Source organism: Pongo abelii, chromosome 12, assembly GCF_028885655.2.
Source record: "Pongo abelii isolate AG06213 chromosome 12, NHGRI_mPonAbe1-v2.0_pri, whole genome shotgun sequence".
Classification (NCBI taxonomy): domain Eukaryota; kingdom Metazoa; phylum Chordata; class Mammalia; order Primates; family Hominidae; genus Pongo; species Pongo abelii.
This window is the reverse complement of record NC_071997.2, coordinates 93,711,265-93,723,653: the sequence shown is the minus strand read 5'-3', so window position 1 is coordinate 93,723,653 and position 12,389 is coordinate 93,711,265. Positions and strand designations below refer to the sequence as shown.

General features: G+C 39.1%; 1 protein-coding gene across 3 annotated transcripts in view; it reads left to right on the top strand.

Annotated features, from left to right (window-relative positions):
* ARHGEF33 (Rho guanine nucleotide exchange factor 33) overlaps nt 1-12,389 on the top strand; it is an 86,856-nt gene that overhangs the window by 34,307 nt on the left and 40,160 nt on the right. For all 3 annotated transcript variants that reach the window (XM_024242797.2, XM_063713455.1, XM_063713454.1), the window contains 4 exons: nt 4,842-5,006; nt 5,636-5,757; nt 7,032-7,174; nt 11,494-11,553. In XM_024242797.2, coding sequence (XP_024098565.1) covers nt 4,842-5,006; nt 5,636-5,757; nt 7,032-7,174; nt 11,494-11,553 — 490 coding nt within the window. The remainder of the gene's footprint in view (nt 1-4,841; nt 5,007-5,635; nt 5,758-7,031; nt 7,175-11,493; nt 11,554-12,389) is intronic.

Here is a 12,389-nt window from a genome sequence, read left to right as displayed (position 1 = left end):
TAAGTAGTTCATGAAGGTCAATAAAAATGGAAACTTCTAAAACCCTAGTAGAAAATTAGCAAAGAACACAGACAATTTACCAAAGTAAAATTATAGATAGCTAAGAAAAAGTTGAAGCTCAAAGAAGCAATGATTAAAATAAGGAGTATTGTATTTTGACTAATTAGCAAATAATAATTAATAATATTTAGTTCTGGTGAATGTGTGTAATTGTTAGAAACTTTTAGAAAAGTCTCTTCCCTATTTCCTTTTTCTCTTATCCTTTGTCCACTGCACATACCCCTCTCAAAGTTGTTGAATCAGAGCTCTTTTCCCGACTCAGGTTGCATTGTTTCACCCTAGATTACTTCATTTTGCATATAGATTATTAAAATTATGATCCCATTAACACGAGAGAGGATCCCATAATTAAGGCAACAGATGCAGTAACTGCACAATTTAGTGCTAGCCCAACACTCACACTAATGATTTCAACTCCAACTGTGTTTTAAGCTCACTTGTAGCCTTAGGAATGTAAACACTGTGGCTTCTTCTATTTCTATTGTTTTATGTATTTTATTATTCAAGATATGTTTTTCTAAATCCATGAATTTAGGACATTACATATCATATATAATGTTTCCAAGAATATACAGCCATATTGCTATAACTTTTCAAATCCTCTGGTCAAATATAATTTGTATAGTTATTAATTAGTTGAATATATTGCCTCTCTGTGATATAGTAGCTTTCCCTTTGGGTCAAATACTACCTAACATCTTTGACCCACAGGCATTTCATATGAAGGAATTTATTCTAAGGCAATAATCTGAAATATATACAAAATTTTAAAACAAAAACATAATATGACAGCATTAGTTACAACATTGAAAAATTACAAGCAACGTAAATTTCCAACAAAAGAGAATGGGTAGGTAAACTCTGGAAAATTCATAGGATGGGATATCATGTAGCCATCAAAAGTAGACATTTAGAAAAATTTTGAAGGCTATTGCAAATGCCTTATTAGAATATTAGGAGGGAAAAAAGAGAGGTAGAATCAAAATGTACCTGCAGTGTGATTTCAACCATATAAACATCTGCATTTATATGCATAGAACAAAATAGAAGGAAATGTGAGTGTTAATGGTTATACTGAAATAATGAAATTTGGAATGATTCTCTTTTTTCTTAATTTTTCTCTGTAATGAAAATAATTTAAGAAAATAAGTGATGTGCCAAAAGGACCTCTAATTGAAACACTATGGGAACCAGTCCTACAGTAATAGGTTTCATCATCAAAACTGCCATTGAAAGTTTTCTAGGATTTGTAAATCCTGATTGAGAGTCAGTATCTTTTTGTCATTTAGGAGTGTTCTTCTGATACTAGAGAAGTTAACTCTTCTAGGCCTGTGGTGTATCCAGGGATCGATAAACACAGCAGGCTGCATGTCAGTCTCAATAAGGCCCTGCAAGAATGACTTGAAGGGTCAGCTTCTGCAGGGAATGTAGAGGAGTAGATATGGGAAGTTTACTCTCAACATTCAGATTACTTGCTGCTCACTTTGTATTTTAAATCATTGGAAGATGGAAGTTGGCAGAAAACTCGTGTTGCTTCTGCAGTGACCCTGGTTTAGGGGGAAACCAAAGCAATTACCTTGGCCTCCTTGCCATCATGTATGTACCACTGCGAAACACCTGGCTTTTGCTTTTATAGAATCGTAGGAATTGGGAGGTTTCCCAAACCTTGACATTTATGACTTTGCAAGGTTCCCAAGGCACAGGTCCAGTCCCCCTAATTTACCTCTTGGTAGCCTCCTGGCCTGGGTAATGTGGCAAAAAGGAAGAAATGTCCATAAAACACAAGTTGAAATTTGTGAAAATTAAGTATGAGGCCTGAGGGATCTTTCATGAAAAAAAAAATTGGAAGACACTGACTAAAATTCATCTTAAGAAGAGTTAAGAAGCCAAGAAAAGAAAGAAAATTGAGAATCAGAAATTAAGAGCAGAAAATAGGAAGAATTCGGACTCCTCTCCCCTATTTCTTTGAGCCTAAGATGCCCTCTGTGGTACCGTAGGCTTCGAAGTACAAGTCTTCCCTGAACCTACCTCCAGTGGGAGCCCGCCTCCAGCGGCAGGATGGAGGGATCATAACCTCTCTAGAGCAGCTTCATGAAAAAATCAACGAGATGAGGAACGTGTTCAACTCGCTGGAGAACAAGGTAGACACCCGTTTCTAATCCTTGGGGTGGGCTGTGGGCTGTCAGAAAAGAAAGCTGAAGAGAGAGCAGAGAAAAGATGTTAAGATCGTGTCTTCACAGTATTCATAGTTTACAAGGGAGTGATCAGGGTTGGTAGTTGAAAACCGCTCTGTAGGGGCTAAAGATACGAAGATCCCTCGGCATCTTAAAAGTGACGTGTTGTATCAGGTGTGTGTTCTCCTGATGGCTTCCCCTCCCGGGCTGGTCAGGGCTGTGAAGCTGTTTACAAAGCAGTAGCAACACTTCAGTGGCAGGCACCCATGGAGCTCAGAGTAATATGTTGGTAGGAAATGGGCACATGACTCAAAAATAGCCTCAGAATTCCCAGAGTTCCTATGTCACCTGGCTGTTAGGGGAAAATTTTAATAATTTTTTGAGAGCTGGGGTTCTGCAGGGAGGAAGGTCCTTTTCCTAGGAGTCTGCTGCTGCCTTTTGGTCTCTGCAGAAAACTCTGCCTAAGGGAGCAAGGATAATGAAACCTATTTCTGTTGGATAGTGGTTCCCTTTTTATTTTTTTTTCCAAGCAGGAAACCTAAGTGAATGTCACTAAGAAGAATGTCAGCTTTCCTTCTTCCAATTTTAAAACTTGCATACATTTTTGATTTAATGTTATATAGCCATCAATTTTGTTTATTTTGCTCACAGAAGATACATTTACATAATGAAAAATTACCAGATCAGAAAGTGGTTGATCTGGTGATTTAATCCACCAGGATGACTGAATTAGGACATGAGCCAAAATCCATTGCAAAGATTAATTATAATTTAAAATGATTGAAATGAAAAATAGATTGCTCATGATGTTTCCCAGCCTTCTAGCCCCAAATACTTGACAGGCCCTGCTTTTTTTCTCAAAATGATCTCTCTGATTCCTCTTATTTCTCTCTATTCCCAGAAATCCTTTGTAAGGCACAATGAACCACAAAAATCCTATATTCTAAAAATGTGATATAGGAGACAAAGTCACTGTATAGTGAGTGGGAGGTGCCATTGCAGGTGGGAATCATGTGGATGACCTGATTCTGAAAATGTTCAGAAATACACATTCAAAGAAACTTTGTTAAGGTATCTGGACTTTAGTTTTCATTCCTTTAAAGTAAAAACACTTGAGGCCGGGCGCAGTGGCTCACGCCTGTAATCCCAGCACTTTGGGAGGCCAAGAAGTGTGGATCACCTGAGATCAGGAGATCAAGACCAGCCTGACCAATATAGTGAAACTCCGTCTCTACTAAAAATACAAAAATTAGCTGGATGTGGTGGCGCATGCCTGTAATCCCAGCTACTTGGGAGGCTGAGGCAGGAGAATCACTTGAACCCGGAAGGCAGAAGTTGCAGTGAGCCGAGATCATGCCACTGCACTCCAGCCTGGGCGACAGAGCAAGATCCTGTCTCAAAACAAGACAAAACAACAACAACAAAAAAAACTTGATTATAGAATAAATCTTCTAAATGGTTCTGTTTTAAAGAGACATGTGGAGCTAAGAGTTCCTCTACTTGATAGAGTGTAAGATCATAAATGTCAAGAAAGTAATGTTGTTATCCTATTGTTATTATTAACTTACTATCTGTTGAAAATGCTTTTTTCATTTGTTCAATAAATAAAACTGAACTTTAGAAGTGCTCCATTTTCTCCACATTTCTGTTTGTGCTTAACTTTTTGATTTACCACCTAAAGGGGGAGAAGAATGAATGTTTCTTGAACATCTGTGTACCAAGTATGTGCTATGGCAGGCAGCTTACCTACATTTACTCAGTTAATTCTCAAGGCAGCCCTGTGAAATAGATATTATTATAGCTATTTTATGGATGAGGAAACTGCTACAAAAAAGTTAAGCAACATGCCTAAGGTCCTAGTACTTTAGGGTAGAACCAGGATTTGTACCCTACCTGATCCAAAACACCTCTTTCATGATGTCAAAGTTGACCTACGTGACCAGGACTGACTGCTGGAGATGATTCATATCGCCATCAACAACATCCTGAGCTCCTACCATACCCCACCATATATTTCTTTGCCTTCCTTATGAGTTAAACCCCACCGTCATTGGAAATACCATTACCTCCTTTCCCATGATATCATCCAAGAGTATTTTTTTAAAAAAACTTCTTTCCTTTCAGATAAATTCTCAGTTATGCTTAATTGTTACTCTGTTTATTCTTTAATTTCTTAAGAAAACAAGAACTGAATTTCCTTGCCTCTCATAATAACCAGAGAGAATATGACCCATTTTCTTCTTTCACAGAATTCGAGGAGTTATTGGATCAAGATTCACATACATGTTTCTTTTCAAGCAAATCTCATTTTAATCAAAGGTGTTAGAATAAATAGAAGCTTGCAGAAGCACTTGTGAACTTAATTAACAGTTTGCTTTCTTGTCATTTATCAAGCTTCAGCATGTGCCATATATAAAGAAGACACTCTTTTTCTTAGATAAATGGGGCCAAGGTTGTCTTAAGTTGTCCAAACTGAAGTACACTAGTAAATGAGGTCTGTAGATTTTCAGGAGGCTCGTTTCTCAAACAAAAGAAAAATTCAAGGGCCAATGGTGCCACTTACAGTAATTTCCAGCAAATTGAATTAACTTTTCATGCATTATTCAGTTGCAGGCCCTAGCCTCCGAACTCAAAACTGGTTTCACAGAAGCAATGCAAGAACTGTCAAGAATTCAACATGGAGAATATGCTTTGGAAGAAAAGGTTAAGAGCTGCAGATGTTCCATGGAAGAAAAAGTTACTGAGATGAAGAATTCATTAAACTATTTCAAGGTAGGCCCCTCTTTAATTTCACTGCTGACAAGAGAATTTTGGTCTCAGTAACAGGAGTAGAAAACTTGCCTTTTTCTGGCTGGATGTGGTGGCTCCTGCCTGTAATCCCAGCACTTTGGGAGGCCGAGGCAGGTAGATCACAAGATCAGGAGTTCAAGACCACCCTGGCCAATATGGTGAAACCCCGTCTCTACTAAAAATACAAAAATTAGCCGGGTATGGTGGCGGGCACCTGTAGTCCCAGCTACTCGGGAGGCTGAGGCAGGAGAATCGCTTGAGCCAGGAAGTGGAGGTTGCAGTGTGCTGAGATCACGCCACTGCACTCCAGCCTGTGCGACAGAGCAAGACTCTGTCTTAAAAAAAAAAAAAAAGAAAACTTGCCTTTTTCCATAGCAGCCAAATATAAGAATTTTTCCTCTGGGCCATTCATAGTTACCATGGAAAAATATCTTTCATGTTTTCTTTTTTGAAGCTCTGTGTTAAAATTTGAGGCCACAATGGAAGTAAATTTTTAAATCTCTCATTCATTCATTCAGTAAATATGTATTAAAAGTGTACAGTGTGCTAGATTATGTTATATACTTTTACCCCATGTACCACGTTAAAACATAGCAATTCTTATTTTTTAGGAAGAGCTGAGCAATGCCATGTCGATGATCCAAGCCATCACTTCCAAACAAGAAGAAATGCAACAGAAAATCGAACAGCTTCAACAGGAGAAGCGAAGAGAATCTCGAAAAGTTAAAGCCAAGTGAGTGTCTTTTAAAAATGTACCAAAGGCAAACCCATAAGCAATGGCTTCTGTGGAGGCACCTGGTACACCTTCCCCACTATCAGTGTATAGCTAGCTGGCCACTGTGCTCCACAGCTTGGCATGCGATGGAGGTTATAGAATTATAAAATCGGTTAATACCAAAGATGGATGGTACCTATTACATAGAAAAATCCATTTAATATTATATGTAAAATGAAAGTGACATAAAATGGCATGAATGCTTTGATTACAAGTGTAAAAATATGTAAAATAACAACTAGAAAGATATACTTAAAAATAATGATAGTTGTGTTAAGATAGTGGCACCATCAGTGATTTTCTTTTTTTATTAATTTTCTAAAATGTCTCTAATGCGATTATTATTTTAATTCTAGGGTTGAAAATAAACTTATGTTAAATGATGTCTGGACTAGGTTGAATCAAGTAAAGTTTCACTATTAAACATATATAATCTTTATTGTTACTTATGTGGTTTTCTTTTTCCTTTTTTCTTTCTTTTTTTTTTTGGAGACAGAATCTTACCCTGTTGCCCACGCTGGAGTAGTGGTATGATCACAGCTCACTGCAGCCTTGAACTCCTGGGCTCAAATGATTCTCCCACCTTAGTCTCCTGAGTAGCTGGGACTATAGGTGTGGCCATCATGCTAGCTAATTTAAAAAAAAAATTGTAGAAATGGGGTTTCCTTATATTTTCCCAGGCTGGTCTTGAACTCCTGGGCTCAAGTGATCCCCCCACCTTGGCCTCCCAAAGTGGTGGGATTACAGGCATGAGCCACAGTGCTCAACTTACTTATGTGTTTTTAATATTACCAAATTGAAAATAGAAAGGTAGGAATAATATGTGTGTGACCCTGGAGAATAGGTTGTTTTCAGGAGAGGACCTGCTGCTTCCTGATATTTTTGAGTTGCATTGCTAAGCGAATATAAATCATTTCAAGCAAATTGTCACCACTGCAAACTCTAAAGATCCCGATGATAAAGAAGCCAGCAACAAAAAAATAAGAATGTGGATGTTATAATTAGAAGGGTGATTTGTATATATTTTAAGTTTTTTCTCCAGCTGAGGTGATGAATTAAGTTGAACCATATGAATTGCTAGTATTTGACCACTTTTAATTTTCAAAAATAGCAATTTATATAGTTCAACCTAATAATTCAGACATTTTCTTGAGTTGTTCTAAACTGAATCTCCTCGTAACCTATCAGATATTAAGAACCAGAATAGCCTTGTCTTTGTTTCTCTTTCCTAGAAAAACTCAAAAAGAAGAGCACAGCTCACAGGCCGGGCCTGCCCAAGCACAAGGAAGTCCTTTTCGTTCTATCAATATCCCTGAGCCTGTTCTTCCAAGCGAAGACTTTACCAACCTTTTGCCTTCTCAGGCCTATGAAAAAGGTACAGTTCACAAATCATACTGAATTAACCAAGTATTTTTTCCCCAATTCCCCCAATTAAGAATGGGCTTAAACCCTCCATCTTTGTTAGAAGAAAATGGTGTATTGCCTAGAATTTTTCTGCTTGTAACTGGAATTCAGAAGAATCCAGAGGATCTAAGAGACCACAAGAGTGCCCAATTTTAAATTTTTTTTTTTTGGTGTGTGGTCGGGGGAATACTAATCTGGATACTTCTAAATTTCAATGGAATTAAAAATAATTTATTGTACAATCATTACTATGCTAACCCATAAGACAGAAATGTTAGAAAAAAAATCACTTACTCTAATAAGTCATTTTATTGGCAGTCTAACTCAGCACCTGTCTTTCTTTGGAAAACCAGAGCTGATGCTGCCTGTAGGCTGAAACAGTCACCAATCTCATTCCTGACCTTAGGGATGTTAGAACAGATATTAAAAAATGGTACCGAAGAAACTGGCTTTCCAGTGGAAGTCAGAGTTTTGGTTATTAACTTATGTACAACTCAGGAAAAGTAAAAAAAAAAAAAAAAAAAAATTGCCATGTCTTTGTATCCTCAACAATGTCTAGCAAAGCACCTATACACAGAAAAATAAATGTAGATATTAACATTGTTTAGATGACATTTCCTGTTATTTATGATCTCACGTAGAAAGTCCTCAAAAGAAAGACTCAATGATTTCTCAACCGTCAGTGTGTCAAAGACAGGGTTGGTGGTTTTCTATGCTTAAGACTAATGGAACAATTTGGTTTATATACTCATAGACAATGTGTATTCTGAATAACTGAATCTAAAAATCTAAATCAAGTGGCTTTTAACTGGCATACTTCAAAGTACAGATTTGCCTTTTTAATATTTTTTATTTTTTATTTTTTTTGAGACAGAGTCTCGCTCTGTCACCCAGGCTGGAGTGCAGTGGCATGATCTCGGCTCACTACAACCTCTGCCTCCCTGGTTCAAGTGATTCTCCCACCTTTGCCTCTGCCTCCCAAGCAGCTGGGTCTACAGGCGTCACCATGCGTGGCTAATTTTTGTATTTTTAGTAGAGACAGGGGTTCCACCATGTTGGCCAGGCTCATCTCGAACTCCTGATTTCAAGTGATCCACTCGCCTTGGCCTCCCAAAGTGCTGGGATTACAGGCGTGAGCCACCGTGCCCAGCTTGCCGTTTTATTTTTTTACCTATTTGCGTAATGCATTGAGAGACTGATAGGTGCAGCCTGGGAAAACTCATTTGATCCATCTGGGGACTGGGTTCATTGCAGGTGGCTCTATTTTCTTTCCTCTAGGACATGAACAGCTCTACATAAAAGGATGATCCTCTCTGGGAAAGAGTATAGTATAGGATAGGCTTAGAATGTAAAAGTCAGTTCAATGCCAGGTCTGGAGCAGCTAAACATGTTCATAAGATAAAAGGTTAAAAATTATCTTTACAAAGTAAATTTGTGCACGTTTAGACAATGTGTAACAGCCCCCAGGGACATAAATAATCACAGAATGTGTGGACTCCACTGAAAACAGCTGATCCAGATGATTTCAGTGCCTACATGGATTTCAATGAACTATTTAGTGTCAGTTCCTCCTTCCTTTCCTCCTGTATAGACGTGGTCATAGTTTATTCTACTGAGTGGCTGCAGAAATTTAAGAATAATGTGCCATGATAAGACATTCTGCACATACTTGGTGGCAGCTTGTGTTAAAACTCAGGGTTCAAGAACCAAACACTCAGAAAGTCTTGGCTTATCCACTGTTGATAAAATGGTACAACTGTTATCTATTGTCCCAAAATTCAGTAGCTTAAAATAGCAAACATTCATGGTTCACAGTTTCTCTGAGTCAGAAATCTGTGCACAGCTTAGGTGAGTGCCTCTGGCTCAAGGTCTCTCATTAAGGCTGTAATCAAGGTGCTGGCCATGGCTGTCATCTCAGGTGAAGGCTCTACTCCTGGGGGATCTACACCAAGCTTACTCACGTGGTTATTGGCAGGCTCCAGTTCTTGTAACATGGGCCTCTCCAAGTTGCTGCCTTACAATTTGGCAGCTAGCTTCTCCCAGGGCAAGTGATCTAAAAGAATGCTCAATACAGAAGCCACAGTGTTTTTTTTTGTTTTTTTGAAACAGAGTTTTGCTCTTGCCGCCCAGGCTGGAGTACAATGGTGCGATCTCGGCTCACTGCAACCTCCACCTTCTGGGTTCAAGCAATTCTCCAGCCTCAGCATCCTGAGTAGCTGGGATTACAGGCACCCGCCACCATGCCTTGCTAATTCTTGTATTTTTAGTAGAGACAGGGTTTTGCCATGTTTCTGGTCTCAAACTCCTGACCTCAAGTGATCTGTCCACCTTGGCCTCCCAAAGTGCTGGGATTACAGGTGTGAGGCACCACGCCTGACCCATAGTCTTTTTATAACCTAATCTTAGAAGTGGTATTCCGTCTTTTCTGTCATATTCTGTTCATTAGAGGCTAATCAGTAAATCCAGCCTTTACCTAAGGGAAAGGATTACATAAGGACGTAAATGCTAAGGAGTGGGGATAATTGGAGCCATCTGGAGCTGCTTACCACAAATGGCTGATGGCCCCATCTGAGAAAGCAGCCAATTTATGTGAGCCGTGATACAACAACATCATTTATGTGCCTGATAATTGTAGAACTTGTCAGTTTGAAAATGTCATTTTACAGGCCCAAGTATTCCTTTCCTTTAGGTTCCTTTCCCCACCCAAGAAACTCTCAAGATGTTTAGCCTCCCGACTCCTGACATATTCTTGCTCGAGAAAATTGAAAACTAATTTTTTTGAAAGATATGGTTTTATTATCCATCTCTTCTTTCTTACCTCCTATTTATTCTACTCGCTCAATACTGGCTTTCATCCTTACCACTCCTGATAGTTTTTGGTACCCTTGATACCCACCTTCTTAAAACATTCTCTTCTTTTGGCTGACACTGTGCTTCTTTGATTTTCCACCTACTTTCTGGATGCTCCTTCTTAGATTCTCTTTGATTCGTCATCACCCTCAGAATAAAGTCCAAGTTCCTTAACAGTTTACATGGCCATGTTTTAACTCGCCTCTGCTTTTCTCTTCAGACTTATATTTTGTTACCCTCGACTTCTCCCTCTGCATTCAAGCCACCCTGACGTTTTCCCTCCCTCCATCCCTCCCCCTTCTCTCCCTCCCTCCCCCTTTTCTCTCTTCCTCCCCCTTCTCTCCCTCTCTCCCCCCTCTCTCCCTCCCTCCATCCCAGGCACTGTTTTAGATGGTAAGATATAGGAATGAACAAAACAACAAAAATTCCAGCCTTCATGGAGCCTTTCCTCTGAGGCAAGCAGACAATAAACAAGATAAGTAAGATATGTAGTATGTTAGAGAGTGATGAGTTAAGGAAAAAAATAAGTAAAGAGGAATTGTAATTTTAAATAGGGTGCCAGGCAAAGACCTGAAGGAAGTGAGAAAGTTCGCTTATGGGTACTGAGGGGAAGAGACGGAGCAGCCAGTGTCAGGGTCCTGTGAGAATATGACTGACGTGTTCAAGGAATACCAAGAAGACCAATGGGGGAAACGCAGAGTGAACCAGGGAGAAAACAGGAGGTGCAGTTAAAAAAAAAAAAAAAGAAACAGCAGGTATGAGTTGGGGGCAGATATTCCAGGGCTGTGTGATCCTTATAAGGGCTTTGGCTTTTACACTGAAATGGGAGCCATTGGAGGGCTAAGCAGAGAAGTGATAGGGTCTGGTTTATTCTGTTTTTGAGACAGGGTCTTGCTCTGTCACCCAGGCTGGAGTGCAGTGTCACAATCTTAGCTCCAACCTGGTCTCAAGCGATCCTCCTATTTTAGCCTCCCAGGTAGCTGGGACCACAGGCACATACCACCATGCCCAGCTAATTTCTGGGTTTTTTTTGGAGGGAGTCGGGGGTAGAGACAGAGTTTTGTCATGCTGCCCAGGCTGGCTTACATTTTAACAGTACCATTCTGTCTCTTTTTATTATACCATCATACCACTGCCACCACCATTATAGTTAAACAACTATTTAACTTTACAATATGCCAGGTAGAACTTCAAGCAGTTTACAAATACTAACTTATTTATTTCTTATTGTAATCCTTGAGGTAAGTACCACTATTATATCTTTTTACAGCTGAGAAAATAGCACTTGCCACACTATACTGTAATTTCTTTTTTTTACTGCTCTACCTCCCCCATGAAACTGTAGAATCTCTGAGTCTGCCCCCAGTGCCAGGCTTGTGGAAGGTGCTTAGTCTATGTTAGTGGAATGAACGCTGAATGAATGCTTTCCTTTCTCTGCAGCCCAAGAGTCCAGATCTGTTCATGTAGGAGACAGTAATATAAAGGGAATGATGGGTCCTGGTAAGTGACTCTTCTCTTAGTTTTCTTTTCTTCCAGCAATTCCATTCTTTTCCACTTCTATCTTCCCTGCTTCCACTTCCTTAGTTTCAAACCAGGCATGAAAGAACTCACAAAAGATAAAGTTACAAGGTTACGAAGATTCTAAGATGTGTACTAGAGCAGGTCAGTGACTCATCTGAACCAAGGAGAGAGAAGGGCTAGGGAAGCTTAAGACAAAACCAGTGTGTTTCATTCTTTCTGGCTTATTTCAATGACTAATGAATTCACATTTGCCAAAAACTTGCAGGTGAATGTAGCATGATGTAAGTTTTCCAAGGATCACACACTGTATAGTTTAATTCAAAAGTTACTTACTTTTACATCTGTGTAGTGCAGGTAATAAAGAAAGGACTAAATAATAGAAAAGAAACAAAAGAAGATAAAAGAAAACAAAATTTTAAAAAGGATTTACTTAATTGACAATTCACCAGGATTTTATAAATTATTTAAGCTTCCCTCTCTCCTTCCTTTCTAGCATTAGGGTCAAGGGGAAAATGGCCAAATAAGACATTGTTTTTGGCACCCTTCCTCCTCCTCTTTCTGTTTCTCTTCCCAGGAGTGCTCCAGCATCTGGTGTGCTCACCTGAAAGGAAGCAGATATAAGGAGTCAATACTTACTATAAATTAGCTATACTATTTGATAAATTCATTTAAAAAAACTCCTTATATAGTAGAGACTATGTATAAAGCATAGAGGATGTATAGACCAGAAACAGAGGGAACCCCGTGCAGCTGTGGACACTTTTAATCCTTAATTGATATATTTAATCCTCCAGGGATAGTTGTACCCAAACAGA